The sequence below is a fragment of the Heterodontus francisci genome, chromosome 4 (assembly GCF_036365525.1).
Source record: "Heterodontus francisci isolate sHetFra1 chromosome 4, sHetFra1.hap1, whole genome shotgun sequence".
NCBI classification, from domain to species: domain Eukaryota; kingdom Metazoa; phylum Chordata; class Chondrichthyes; order Heterodontiformes; family Heterodontidae; genus Heterodontus; species Heterodontus francisci.
This window is the reverse complement of record NC_090374.1, coordinates 156,923,059-156,938,427: the sequence shown is the minus strand read 5'-3', so window position 1 is coordinate 156,938,427 and position 15,369 is coordinate 156,923,059. Positions and strand designations below refer to the sequence as shown.

The 15,369-nt window shown below is 41.9% G+C and overlaps 1 protein-coding gene across 1 annotated transcript; it reads right to left on the bottom strand.

The window, feature by feature from the left end:
* Positions 1-3,574: 3,574 nt before the first annotated feature.
* Positions 3,575-12,622, bottom strand: LOC137369348 (bone morphogenetic protein 2). Its single transcript, XM_068030431.1, has 4 exons — positions 12,297-12,622; positions 9,294-9,894; positions 5,473-5,568; positions 3,575-5,385 (listed from the first exon to the last, which is right to left on the bottom strand). The coding sequence occupies exons 1-4, from the start codon at positions 12,589-12,591 to the stop codon at positions 5,268-5,270; spliced, it is 1,110 nt and encodes a 369-aa protein (XP_067886532.1). The 5' UTR covers positions 12,592-12,622; the 3' UTR covers positions 3,575-5,267.
* Positions 12,623-15,369: the final 2,747 nt, after the last annotated feature.

Sequence of the window (15,369 nt, the reverse complement as noted above, 5' to 3'; positions counted from 1 at the left end):
AATTTGGAAATCAAGCTGGTCTTTCCCTCCCTAACCCAGGGATGCTCCGGTTAATGGTAGAACCCTGTATTAATGTTCAAACAGAGATAAGCATCGAGCAGGGAAACAAATCTGGACCCATCTTGATCTATGTACCTTTGGTACTTCAGCTGCTGGGCACATCTGTTCCTCGATTTTCTCAGGGTTAGGTTTCAAATCCCTGGGATCTGTTCCTCCACCATTAGAGGTGGGCAGTGCTGCCAAGGACACATTTACTGCTCATCCCTATTTTTCTTGAGAGAGTCAATCTAATAGACAGAATAGGAAGGAAAGATTTTATACCAAGATACTGGATTTAGGGACTTCAACTTGCTGTGGCGTGATGTGAACTGTGGACTGTTTATTACTGTAAGCACTGGAAGTTATTTTACTCATTCACGAGATATGGTGAGGCCAGAATTTATTGCTCATCCCTAATTTCCCTTCAGAATGTGGTGGTGAGCTGCCTTCTTGAACCGCTGCAGTCCATGTGATGTAGGTACACCCATAGTGCTGTTAGGGAGGGAGTTCCAGGATTTTGACCCAACAACGATGCAGGAACAGCGATAGATTTTCAAGTCAGCATAGTGTATGACATGAAGGGGAACTTACAGGTGGTGGTGTTCCCATGTCATAGAGAGAGAGAGAGATACAGCACTGAAACAGGCCCTTCAGCCTACCGAGTCTGTGCCGACCAACAACCACCCGTTTATACTAATCCTACATTAATCCCATATTCCCTACCACATCTCCACCATTCTCCTAACACCTACCTCCACTAGGGGAAATTTACAATGGCCAATTTACCTATCAACCTGCAAGTCTTTGGCTGTGGGAGGAAACCGGAGCACCCAGAGAAAACCCATGCGGTCACAGGGAGAACTTGCAAACTCCGCACAGGCAGTACCCAGAGCCGAACCCGGGTCGCTGGAGCTGTGAGGCTGTGGTGCTAACCACTGTGCCACCCGACCACTGTGCCAGTGTGCCGCCCATGTGTATTCTGCTGTTGTCCTTGTAGGTGTTGGAGGTCTCAGGTTTGGAAGGTGTCTTGAAGAAGCCTTGGTGAGTTGCTGCAGTGCATGTTGTATATGGTACACACTGTTGGCAAGGTGGTGGAGGGAGTGAATGCTCAAGATGGTGGATGGGGTGCCAATCAAATGGGCTGCTTTGTCCTGGGTGGTGTCAAGCTGCACTCATCCAGGCAAGAGGAGAATATTCCATCACACTCCTGTCTTGTGCCTTGTAGATGGTGGAAGGTGTCAGAAGGTGAGTCACTTGCCACATAATGGCCAGCCTCAGGCCTGCTATTGTAACCACAGTATTTATGTGGTTGATCCAGTTAAGTTTCTGGTCAACAACGACCTTCCAGAATGTTGATGGTGGGGTATTTGACTATGGTAATGCTGTTGAACATCAAGGGGAAATGATTAGACTCTCTCTTGTTGGAGATGGTCATTTTCTGGCACTTGTGTGGCTTGAATGTTACTTGCCATTTATCAGCCCAGGCCTGAATGTTGTCAAGGTCTTGCTGCATGTGGACACGGACTGCTTTAGTGTCTGAGGAGTTGCAAATGGAACTGAACTGCAACCATCAGTGAATATACCCATTTCTGACCTTATGGTGAAGGGAAGGTCATTGATGACGCAGCTGAAAATGGTTGGACCTAGGGCACTGCCCTGAGGAACTTCTGCAGTGATGTCCTGGAGCTTAGATATTGGCACAGTTTTGTTCAGAAGGATGCAGAATGAGGGCTGGTGATATTTCCACATTCTAGCAATTTTCTGTGACTTTTGAATGAAATAGCTAATGCTCTTTGGCCTTAGCAGGGACCTTAGGTAATGTGTAAGGCATTGTCTGATGTTGCCTAATAAATTCAACATGCAGTTGAGTAACATTGACACGTAATGGTGCATTTTAATTGTTCACAACAGAAACTGACCTTACTTGCTGATATGCATGCACTGTAGTGGTAGCACTAACCCCTCTGAATCAGAAGGTTGCAGATTCAAGGCCCACTTTGGATTTGGGTTGAGGCTGACACTTCAGTGCACTACTGAGGGATTGCTGCATTGTTATAGCTGCTGTCTTTAGATGAGACGTTAAATCAAGGCCTGTTCTGGTGGATGTAAAATATCCAATGGAACTATGGAGAAAAGCAGGAAGTTCTCCTTACCACAATTTATCTCTAAACCAACACCACCAGAAAATGCTCTTTATAACAGCCGTGCTGTATACAAATTGGTTGCTGCATTTGTCTATATAACAACAATGACTGCAGTTCAAAAATAATTCACCAGTTGTGCAATGCTTTAGGATGCCCTGGGGATATGGAAGATTCTATAGAAAGGTAAGTTCTTTGTTTAAAAAAAAAACTTAGATGTTTCCAAGTGGATCTAAGTGGCACGTTGAATCCAAAATTGGCATTGTGGCAGAAAGCGAAGGGTAATGGCCGACAGCTATTTTTGTAACTGGAAAGCTACTTCTAGTGGGGTTCCACAGGGCTCAGTACTGGGTCCCTTTTTGTAGTATATATCAATGATTTAGACTTGAGTTTAGGGGGCCTAATTAAGAAGTTTGCAGATGATACAAAAATTGGCTGTGTATTTGCTAGTGTGGTAGAAGCTGTAGACTGAAGAAGATATGAATGAACTGGTCAAGTAGACAGAAAAGTGGCAAATGGAATTCAAGCCAGACAAGTGTGAGGTAATCCATTTGGGGAAGGCAAACAAGGCAAGGGAAAGCAGAATGATGTAAGTTACTGAGAAGTGTGGAGGAACAGAGGGACCTTAGAGTACATATGAGCTTATCAAATGGTAGAGCAGGCTCGAGGGTTGAATGGCCTACTCCTGCTCCTAAGTCCTATGTTCCTATATCCACAGATGCCTTGAGGTAACTAGACAGGTAGATAAAGTGGTTGAGAAAGAATATGGGATACTTCCCTTTATTAGCCAAGGCATAGAATATAAGAGAAGGGAAGCTATGCTGGAACTATTTAAAACACTAGTTAGCTAGAGTACTATGTAGAGTTCTGGTCACTGCATTACAGGGAAGATGTGATCACACTTGAGACAATGCAGAGGACATTTACGAAGATGTTGCCAGGAATCGGGATTTTTAGTTTTGGATAAAGATTGGATAGGTTAGGGTTATTTTTTTTGGAACAGAGGAGGCTGAGGGAGATTTAATTGTACAAAATTATGAGGAGCCTAGATAGAGTGGATAGGAAGGATGCGTTTCCTTTAGCAGGGAGGTCAATAACCAGGGGCATAGATTTAAAATAATTGGCCAAAGGTTTAAAGGGGAGTTGTGGAGAAGTTTTGTTTTTCACCCATAGAGTGTTAGAGATCTGGAGCGGTAGAGGCCAAAACCCTCATCACGTTTAAAAAATACTTGAAGTACCGTAACCTACAGGGCTACAGACAAAGAGCTGGAAAGTGGGATTAGGCTGTATAGCTCTCTTTCAGCCAGCATGGACACAATGGGCCCAATGGTCTCCTATGGTGTATATTTTCTATGTTTCCTCAGCCAAATTAATGAACATCCAACTGCAAGGTACATATTTTTGTTTTGTTTGTAAAACAGATTTTTATTGAATTCAGCAGAACTTGTGCACTTTTTTGGTTTATGACAAATTACAGGTTACATTACATGGTGTTAGTAGTTGCCATACAGTGAGGTTTTTAAATAGTTGAGTACTATTCATTGCCACTAAATAATATTATAATACTGGGTCAGGGTCTTTTTGTTGGTAGAAATGGACTTGAGACTAAAAGGAACTTGGATTATGAAGCTCTCTATAACTTCAAGATTTAAGAACAGTTCTGCTCAATTGTGTTGAAAGGGCTTGTTTTTTTATTCATTTGGGGGATGTGGGCATCGCTGGCTAGGCCAGCATTTATTGCCCATCCCTAATTTCCCTTGGGAAGGTGGTGGTGAGCTGCCTTCTTGAACCGCTGCAGTCTTTGCCATGTAGGTACACCAACAGTGCTGTTAGAAAGGGAGTTCCAGGACTTTGACCCAGTGACAGTGAAGGAACAGCGATATAGTTCCAAGTCAGGATGTTGAGACTTGGAGGGGAACTTGCAGGTGCTGGTGTTCCCATGCATCTGCTGCCCTTGTCGTTCTAGGTGGTAGAAGGTCGTGGGTTTGGAAGGTGCTGTCAAAGGAGCCTTGGTGAGTTGCTGCAGTGCATCTTGTAGATGGTACACACTACTGCCAATGTGTGTTGGTGGGGTAGGGAGTGAATGTTGAAGTGGGTGGATAGGGTGCTAAACAAATGGGTTGCTTTGTCCCAGATGGTGTCAAGATTCTTGAGTGTTGGAACTGCACTCATCCAGGCAAGTGGAGAGCATTCCATCACACTACTCCTGACTTGTGCCTTGTAGATGGTGGACAGACATTGGGGAGACAGGAGATGAGTTACTCGCTGCAGAATTCCCAGCCTCTGAACTTTTCTTGTAGCCATAGCGTTTATGTGGCAGGTCCAGTTCAGTTTCTGGTTAGTGGTGACCCCCAGGATGGTGATTAAGGTACATTTAATATATACACAAAGAATATGTGGGATACAATGTAATCTCTTGACATACATTGTCAAAATCAAGCAGAGTGTATTGGTGCTTGTGGTGTACAACCTATCTAATATCCTTTGGGGAGCTAAAATAGATGGAACTGGGAAGTATATATATGATTGTTAAGTAACAGCACAGCTTTGTTCAGTGAGAAATATAGTTGATGGGCCAAGTCAGGCAGTACAGAGCACCATGTTTAAAATGAATTCAAGAAAAAAATAAGGTTAATTAAGAATTGGTGATTAAGTTTTAAAAGTCTTTAGATTCGAGGAGAGAGGAAAGACCGAGGGAGGTAGTAGTTCCATAGTTTTGAGGTGCTAAATATTAGATCAACTTGAAGGAATAAATCAAATTGCAATTTGAAACATGGTAAAGCTGTACTTAAAATCAGCAAATTCATGAAATAAGTCACTATTCTAGCATTATGTTTCCAATTTCATTGGAGTGACACTGGGCCAGTTTATTCCGTTGGCCCTCATTATGTTAGTTAATTACTCAATCTATAACGGTGTCTCATAAATAGTGTGAGTATTATGCCAAGTGCTTCCTAACACATCATCTATTCCTAGATTAATCCAATTATTTCTCTTGTGCTATAATCCTTGCCTGGAATATGAAAACATCCAGCTTGGATAATGTAGGGAGAATTAGGGAATCTATTTGTTCAGAATGAAGCAATCTTATTTGCAAGCACAACTCTCAATACTCATCTCTTTCAAACTCTCAATAAAAATATCTCCAGACTCTGTATTGTACATTACATTGACTGAAGAATATTTCTGTGGGATACACTGCCACCTATAGGAAAAGAAATGGGACAAATTAGTGGTCTTTTATTTTTTTTAAATTGAAAACAGAGCAAGGAAATAAGAGCAATGCCCTTACCTTTGAGATTTGGTTATGTTTTGCTTCACAGTTCCCCATGCAGGGCTCGTTGTTACCGTTTTCTCCTCGCTGGAAATTATTTCAGTGCAATGACCTCTGGGGGAGAAATACAAAGTGCAGATTCAGCTGCAAAGTAAATCATTTTGCTGTGTATGTCTGGATTGTTAAAGTAAATAGTCAATTATGCAGAGACTTGAGCACATGATCTAGGCTGAAACTGCAGGACTGAGGGAATGCTGCACTGTTGGAGATGCATGTTTTCGATGAGACGTTAAATTGCAGCCCCATCTGCCCTCTCAGGTGGACGTTACCGATTCCATGATACAATTTTGAAGAATATTTATTTCTCAACTGACTTCACTAAAACAGTTTATCGGGTTTTTCTTCTTGCTGTTTGTGGGATCTTGCTATCAACAAATTGGCTGCTGTTTATTCCTTACATTACAACAGAGACGACACTTCAAAATTCTTCAGTAATTATAAAGCACTTTGGGATTTCCTGAGATTGTGAAGGTGCTTTAGGAATGCAGGTTTTTTCTTTCTCTGAGTTGGTGAGAGGTTGACCATCTGCCTTGGTTTTATTTTGGGCCATTATTGTACCTGTTAATTTGCTGGAAAAATAAAACCCAGAAATAGTCTGTCCCATGAGCCTGGCTACTTTGTCCCCACTGAATGTGGACGTTTTGGCTGCTGCATTCATGCCCCGTTGAATGTAAATAATGGTAGGCGGTTGAATGGGGGTTTTATGCAGGGACCATGCTTCCCTCACTGACCAGTGGTGGCCAGCAGTAAAGAGCACATCTAGGACACACTTGGTGGGCTGTTCATGGCAGGTTCCATCACTGAATTCCAGAATCAAGTGGGGAAGCCAGAAGGGAAGTTCCTAATGTTTTTAAAGTATTTTTCAAACATTTTTTACATCTTAATTGTTTTAAATTTTTATAAGGATTCTTTCAGCATGTTAAACATATGTCGAAAAATTTTACAGTATTTGTACAGTTTTTTCAGTTTAATTTTTGTGGGATTCAAGGATAGATCCATGTGGAATTCTGCAGCGCGGGTTACCATTGTGAGAGCTGGAGGAGGAGCCATTGATGGAGATACTGGTTGCATCAGCACATGTTTCTATGAAAGCGGGAACAAGTTGCTGAGTTGGATGATCAGTCATGATCATAATGAATAGCGGAGCAGGCTCGAAGGGCCGAATGGCCTACTCCTACTCCTATTTTTTATGTTTCTTAGTTAGCAGCAGAGCAAAACTGGATAGTCCCAATGAGATGGACCTGGGAGAAGAGGCAGTGCAGCAGAATGGTGGAATCCATGGTGTCAAACACTGCAGAGAGGCCAAGGAAGGATAATGCACCATATCATCAGTGACTTTGACCAGGATAGTCATTCTTGACTTTTTTTTAAATTATGAGCTATAAATTATTAATTACACATTATTGGGAGTAGAACTACCATGTTAATAAAAAAATAGGCAAACATCCTGCTCAAGGTGCCTCACCCAAAGCCTATATAGTTAGCTGAAGCTCACTGCCTGGAGTCATGTAGGAAGAATGCCCCTTGAATGAGGTACTGTAGGAATGCTGGTCAGCATACAACCACGCTTTCAGCCAAGAAGAACATTGAGAAAATGAGGGACTTGAGTTATGTGGAGTGACTAGAAAAGTAGGGATTGTTCTAAATAGAGCAGAGAATGTTCAGGGGAGATTTAATAGAGCTGTTCAAAATTATGAGGAGTTATAATAGAGTAAATAAGGAGAAACTGTTTCCACTGGTAGGAAGATCAATAACCAGAGAACACAGATAATTAGCAGAAGAACTGATGGGGGGGTGGGGGGAGATGAGAATTTGTTTTACGCAGTGACTAGTTATGATCTGGAATGCACTGTCTGTAAGTGTAATGAAAACAGATTCAACAGTAACTTTCAAGAGGGAATTGGGTAAATTCTTGAAAAGGAGAAAAATGGAGGGCGCTGGGGAAAGAACAGGGGAGTGGGACAAATTGGATAGCTCTTCCTCCTGTGCCGTGTAGTCCTATGATTCTATAAAATATAATAAAAATAGCACTAAGTTCCTGCGAGCTGGTTCCAGAGTGTTATCCATGTCTAAGACCATAATACTGCCCAAGGCCGGATGGAATGTATCCCTGGCTGTTAAAGAAAGTCAGGGAGGAAATAGCGGATGCTCTGAGGATCATCTTCAAATCCTCACTAGATACAGGCAAGGTACCAGAGGATTGGAGGTCTGTAAATGTTGCACCATTGTTTAAAAAGGGTGTGAGGGATAGACCAAATAATTATAGGCCAGTCTGTCTGACCTCAGTGGTGGGCAAATTATTAGAATCAATTCTGAGAGATAGCATAAACTGTCACTTAGAAAGGCATGGATTAATCAGGGATAGCATGGATTTGTTAACGGAAGGTCATGTTTTACTAAATTAATTGAATTTTTTGAGGAAGTAACAAGGAGGATTGATGAGGGTAGTGCAGTGGATGTTGTCTACATTGATTTTAGTAAGGTATTTGACAAGCTCCCAAAGGCAGACTGGTCAGAAAAGCCCATGGGATACAGAGGAATGTGGTGAGTTGGATCCAAAATTGGCTCAGTGACAGGAAACAAAGCGTAGTGGTCGATGGATGGTTTTGCAAAAGGAAGGTGGTTTCTAGTGGTTTTCCATAGGTCTCAGTGTTGGGTCCCTTGCTGTTTGTGTATATATTAATGATTTGGACTTAAATGTGGGAGGCATGATTGGAAAATTTGCAGATGACACAAAAATTGGCCGTGTAGTTGATAGTGAAGAGGATAGCTCTAAACTCCAGAATGTTTGGTTGAGTGGGCAGAAAAGTGGCAAATGGAATTCAATCCAGAGAAGTGTGAGGTAGTGCATTTGGGGAGGGCAAACAAAGTGGGGGAATACACAATAAATGGGAGGATATTGAGAGTGGTAGAAGAAGTGAGAGACCTTGGGTTGCAGGTCCATAGGTCCCTGAAGGTGGCAGAACAGGTAGATAGAGTGAAAAAGAAGGCATATGGAATGATTTCCTTTATTGGCCGAGGTATAGAATACAAAAGCAGGGATGTAATGCTGGAACTGTATAAAACTGTCTAAAATACTGGTTAGGCCACAGCTGGAGAACTGCGTACAGTTCTGGTTATATTACAGGAAGGATATAATTGCTCTGGAGAGAGTACGGAGGAGATTTACAAGAATGTTGCCAGGGCTTGAAAATTGCACAGCTATGAGGAAAGATTGGACAGGCTAGGGCTTAGAACAGAGGAGGCTGAGGGGTGACTTAATTGAGGTGTACAAAATTATAAGGGGCCTAGATAGAGTAGACAGGAAGGACCTGTTTCCCCTAGCAGAGTGGTCAATTACCAGGGGCACAGATTTAAGGTGATTAGAAGGGACACGAGGAAAAACTTTTTCACCCAGAGGGTGGTGGGTGTCTGGAATTCACTGCCCGGACCGGTGGTGGAGGCAGAAACCCTCAACTCATTTAAAAGGTACCTGCACATGAAGTGCTGTAAACTGCAAAGCTACGAACCAGGTTCTGGAAGGTGGGATTTGATTGGGGGGTTAGTTTTTTCAGCCAGTGCAGACACGATGGGCTGAATGGCCTCTTTCTGTGCTGTAAATTTTCTGTGATTCTGTGGAACTTTCCTAAGTGATGGCTGATGAGCGGGAAAGTGGAAAGCAGGAAGGTAATGTTGACACAGTGGAAGTCTGAAAAAAGAAACACTAGAGAATTGGCTCACTCTTCATCCCAAAAAATCAATTTTGATCATATTGGAGCCAGTACTGGTTTAGTACTCACCTGCAGAAGTTTGCGTAGTAACCCTGTGGTTCCAGGATCCAGTGATTTAACTCCAATGACTGTAAGTTCACGTACCACAGGTGTAGGCTGCACTCTCCGGAAATATTCTTGCGAGGTGGGTGTTTCCTCTTGCGTCCCTCGGAGCACTGCTGACTGTTTCTGCTGCTGCGCAGATTTGCTGCCTTGCTTCTTTCTGACGGTGCCAGCCGATAGGCGACAAGTAGTGGTTCATCCTGAGAGCTGGTGTCGAGGCAGTAGAGGCTCTGAGTCAGAGCATCGTGCAATACCAGACTCCCACTGTCATCTGTAAACTGGAACTGAAATCCTATCACGTCCACTCTCCACTGTCTCAAGATGGTGGAAACATTAAATGTGTCGTAGCCAGAAGATGGCAGCTCACTCAGATTCAAAATCTTTTTGTCCAATGGATCACTGATGGTGAGGTTGTTCCCTTCCAAACCAATATTATGTATTGTTACGTTGACCGTCAGCGACTTTGGGTGGAGAGTTCTTCGCAGTAGCACCAGCTCTGCTGCCACCATCGAGGGCTTGAGCTTGGAAATGTTAAACCATATCCATCCAGGGTTGTCATATTCAGGAACTGAAGTAAACATAGACACAAACAATTGAAATTTATCAGTGTGAGGTATATTTGATTCCTTTATGAAAGTTTTCCTTTTGCTACACTTTTATCCATCCTGTTCTAATGTTTTGATGCATGAAAAACAAGTAGTTGCTTTTATCGTGTTGACAGCAGAAGTCTGTATTTGAATTAACATTCTTGGTCCTTTCCCTAGGCACATTTTTCAGATAAATTAGTAGACTATTGTAAAAAGAAGAAGCAAACTCAAACATATTCATATTAAACTCACGAGCCTGAAGTATCTCTGTATCTTGATCAAACTTTACAACTTCTTCATTACTGTTTTACCTGTGTCTGGATTTTATTTTAGGTATTTTGCTGTGTATTTTAACTTCTTCAGCTACTTCTACACTTCATGATTGACATCCTGTTCTACCATTAAGGTCAACGGAGACACAGCTACAATGATCTTAGGTTCTTTTATTGTTACTCCAGTGTGCTGATTTTCCAAGTACATAAGAATATAGGAACTAAGAGCAGGCGTAGGCCATTCGGCCCATCGAGCCTGCTCCATTCACACAGATCATGGTTGATCATTTATGGGTGGCACAGTGGCACAGTGGTTAGCACCGCAGCCTCACAGCTCCTGGAACCCAGGTTCGATTCTGGGTACTGCCTGTGCGGAGTTTGCAAGTTCTCACTGTGACCGTGTGGGTTTTCGCCGGGTGCTCCGGTTTCCTCCCACAGCCAAAGACTTGCAGGTAATAGGTAAATTGGCCGTTGTAAATTGCCCCTAGTGTAGGGAGGTGGTAGGGAATTTGGGATTACTGTAGGGTTAGTATAAATGGGTGGTTGTTGGGCGGCATAGACTTGGTGGGCCAAAGGGCCTGTTTCAGTGCTGTATCTCTAAATAAAAAAATAAATTAAAAAAAATACCTCCATGCCATTTTTCCCCACTATCCCTGTATCCCTTGATGTCATTAGTATCCAGAAATCTATTGATTTCTGTCTTGAACATGCTCAATGATTGAGATTCCACAGCCCTCTGGGGAAGAGAATTCCAAAGATTCGCCACCGTCTGAGTAAAGAAATTCCTCTTCATCTCAGTCTTAAATGGCCTGCCCCTTATTCTGAGACTATGTCTTCTGGTTCGAGACTCACCGGCCAGAGGAAACATCCTATCCACATCTACCCTGTCACACCCTGTAAGAATTTTGTAAGTTTCATTGAGATCACCTCTCATTCTTCGAAACTCTAGAGAATACAGGCCCAGTTTCTGCAATCACTCTTCATCCTGCCATCCCAGGGATTAGACTGGTATTGCACTCCCTCTATGGCAAGTATATCCTTCTTTAGTTGAGGAGACTAAAGCTGTACACAATACTCCAGGTGTGGTCTCACCAAGGCTCTACACAATTGCAGCAAGCCATCTTTACTGCTGTACTCAAATCTCCTTGCAATGAAGGCCAGCAGACCATTTGCTTTTCTTAATTGCTTGCTGCACCTGCATACTAGCTTTTAGTGACTCATGAACAAAGACACCCAGGTCCCTTTGGACATCAACACTTCCCAACCTCTCTCCGTTTAAGAAATACTCTGCCTTTCTTTTTTTTTCTACAAAAGTGGATCACTTCACACTTATTCACATTATATTCCATCTGCCATGTTTTTGCCCATTCACTTAGCCTGTCCAAATCCCCTTGAAGCCTCCTTGCATCCGCCTCACAACTTACATTCCCTCCTAGTTTTGTGTCATCAGTATGGATTGGCAGTGGAGAATTTGCCCTCTGCCTGTATGCAGTGGGAAGATATCCCCCTAGGTAAGTTTGTGTTCCATGTTTCAAACCATTCAATGGTAGCATTCCCATCTCAGAGTCAGAAGGTCATGTGGATGCAGACACTTTAGCACATAATTTACGCTCACACTTTCATGCAGTGTGGAGGGAGTCTTGCATTGTCAGAGGTGTCGTCTTTTGGATAAGACATTAAGCCAAAGCCCCAACACCCAAGTAGGATATTCGTCAGCTTTATGAGAACCTTTTGAGGTTTCAAGTCAGTGTTCAGTAGTGGACAATGTTGAGGTTGCTAATGAGCTATATTGCCTCTTGTGCAACTTAAACAAGGTTCCATTGCTATTTTCAAGAAAAGTTTTAACCTTCCACTTCCCGAGGACGCCGTCAGATGTTTTTAATATATTGTGCTTAAAATTATTGACTTCTCCAGTAATTTGAATTAAACAAATTCTTAATCTCCAATTTTTCCTTCCTTCCCTCGTGTGGATGTAGCTGGACCCGTGCTGGATCACTCACAGTAAATAACAAGGCAAAGTGAGAATTTAGTGCCAAAAATAAGTTTGACTGAAGTAGCATTTAATTGAGACAATCGGGCCCTATACAGAATGAACTTGTAATACACTGTACCTCTGATACTCCTGAAGCTTTGGACCAGAGTTCCTTCAGTTGCAGTGGAGTCCCTGGTCTCCGATGAGCTGAGTTGCTGATAGATCAGTCTCATGTAAGGGTGAAGTTTGGTACGTCGTGGAAATGTAAGTGTGTTTATATGTAACATCTCCAAAATGGCCTTACTGAACGGTTGCTGTATTCCATGACTATCTGCATAACAATTTGTTATCTCTGATGCCAAGAAGCAGATGAACAACAAAGATCCAGAAAGAAAGCTGAACAGTCCCATTGGCATTCTGTTGCCTAAGCTCATTTTTTTCTTTACAGTGCACCCTTGGCTGACTTGCTGTATGTGCCTTGAGCCTATAAGGACAGGGGGGAGTAATAATGAACTCCAGCCAGGAAACTGTTGTTAATTAATTGCAAATTCTTGAAGCATTTGTCAGGTTTTGAAACTCATTAGTAGCACTAAGAAACTGCAGGAATTCTGCAGTGAACCCTCTTGGGACCGAGAAATATGTTTGGAGTGCAGTAAAACATAGCAATAGAAAAGGACACACAAAAACTTTGCTGCTGAGTGATCAATTAGCACTCCACACACTTTCCAGTTGAATTCCTACTTTGTTTTTTTGTAAATATTATTTTTCTTTGTTCTTTATGGGATTCCCATGTCTCATACCATTCTGGTTGAAAACAGCCGGATGAGCTGCTCCAGTGTGTCTGCCAAAGGCCTTGCCATTGCCTAATCTGGGGTGACTTGCAGGGCTATGTGGAAAGAGTGGGGAATGGGATTAACTGGGTAGCTCTTTCAAAGCGCTGGCACAGGCACGATGGGCTGAATGGCCTCATACTGAGTTGTAAGATTCTATGATTTGCTCCCCAATTATCTCTCCATCCCATTTTTTGTGTGAGTAGCAAGCCTGTGCTTGGTAGCTTCCTGTGACATGGTATCTGAGATCAGAAGCTAGCCAAGTGGAAATGCAAATCCACTTTGTATCTTGCCATGACACAGCTCGAATGCATTGTGCCACCATCATTCTTAGCTTTACTGTGACTGTCAAAGTCCACTGTTAAACTGTTCAATCCAAAACTAGGATCTTAAATCTAAAAAAGCAAAGTACTTAGGCATAAGGAGTGCATTGGCTAAGGTATTATGGGAAGCTAGATTAAAAAATATGATGGTAGACCAGCAACAGCTGGCCTTTAAAGAATTGATACATAACTTGCAACAAATATACATTCCTTTCAGGCACAAAAACCCCACAGAAAAAGTGACCAACTGTGGCTAACGAGAGAAGTTAAAGATAGTATTAGATCTAAGAGAGAGGCTTATAATGTTGCTAAAAAGAGAAGTAAGCCTGATGCTTGGGAGGATTTTAGAATTCAGCAATGGAGAACCAAGAAACTGATAATGAAAGAGAAAAGAGAATATGAGCGTAGCTGAGCAAGAGACATAAAAACAGATTGTAAATGTTTTTATATTTATGTAAATAGGAAGAGATTAGTGAAACTAAAAATGGGCCCATTAGAGGCAGAGGCAGGTGAAATCATAGTGGGGAGTAAGGAAATTGAAGAAATATTGAACAAATACTTTGTATCTGTCTTCACAGCAGAAGACACAAAAAACATCTGGAATAACAGGGATTTTTGCCTACTAAGGGAATTACGAGATATAGGGATAGTGCAGGAAGGTGGAGTTGAGAGAGAAGATCAGCCATGATCTTGTTGAGTGATGGAGCAGGCTCGAAGGGCCAAATGACCTATTCCTGTCCATATTTCTTATGTTCTTATATCAATGATGTAAAAATGTCTATCAGTTCCAAAGTTACTATAACTTAAGAGCTGATTTTCAATTACCTTCATTTGTTCAACTGTTAAAATCAAGGTGAAAGTGCAAAAAAAACCTATTGGTGAGCTCTAGAAAAAGTGGAGGTAATTTTACCTTTTGCCAATAATGTTAATAGTTTGTTATCAGATCAGCTGCCTGTTATACACCTCTCCAACCAATCTGCTACCTGATATCATCTGTTTCACATTATTGGGAGAGGTGTAAAAAGAAAGGAAAACTTGTTCTGTGTAGCTACTGTTGTAATATAGGAAATGCAACAGCCAATTTGCTACCATCAAGGTTCCACAAACAGCAATGACATCAATGGCCAGGACACTGGGGAAAATCTTCTGCTCTTCCTTGACTAGTGCCATGGATCTTTAACATCCACTTGAGAGGGCAGATGGAAACTTAATCTAATATCTCATCTGAAAGACAGCCCCTCCAACAGCGCAACACTCCCTCAGTACTGCACTAATCTGTCTGCCTGGATTATGAGCTTAAGTACACAAGCAACATACTGTGGATGCTATAAAAGTGGAAAATGTTGGAAAAACCCAGGTCAGACTACATCTGTGCAGAGAGAAACAGAGTTAATGTTTCAGGTTGATGTCCTTTTGTCAGAACTAGACAATGTTAGAGATGTTTGAATTAATTAAGGATAGCCGGTAAGGATTTGTAAAAAGCAGATCATAAGGGTGTTGTTGTTTTGTGTCATCTCCATTTTGTAAGCACTAACAGTTTGCTAATGCAGACGCTAAAAATGAAAAGCAGATTAATTTTAAAAAAGTAGAATTAATAATACTGTCTTATCAAAATAGTCCTCAAGCTGCCTATAGGATATCTCCATGGTTACCAGTGTTTTTTAGGAATGTAAAGAGCTGTCTTTCCTGCTGCTGCGCATGGCTAATTGCAGAAGATGGGATTGTAGTTAATCTACATCCTTGCTGAGTGTAAAGAGAGTGTCTGATCGTAAGCCATTGAATAGGGAACTGATTGCTCTCATCAGTGGGACCTACATAACTTAGCATGTTAACTCTTTGTTCAGTTGGCTTACCATTGAATATTCTCGTACCACAAGTTTGATGTGGTTTAAAAAAAATGTCACAGAAGAAAGTTTTTATTTTATTACAAATCAATTTTATTTTGTCTGGGCTACCGTAAACACAAGATGGCAAGCAATTTACTTTCAGGGTGCAGATGACACCATAAACCCAGGAGGCAGTTTATTGATGTAATCTTCTTCTTCTTGTTCTTTTGGGC

Coding starts and splice junctions, on each gene's coding strand:
- LOC137369348 (XM_068030431.1), bottom strand. CDS start 12,591: ATGAGCTTAGGCAACAGAATGCCAATGGGACTGTTCAGCTTTCTTTCT. Junction 5,569..9,293: donor TACTACGCAAACTTCTGCAG/GTGAGTACTAAA, acceptor TTTCTCCCCCAG/AGGTCATTGCACTGAAATAA. Junction 5,386..5,472: donor AACATAACCAAATCTCAAAG/GTAAGGGCATTG, acceptor CTTTTCCTATAG/GTGGCAGTGTATCCCACAGA.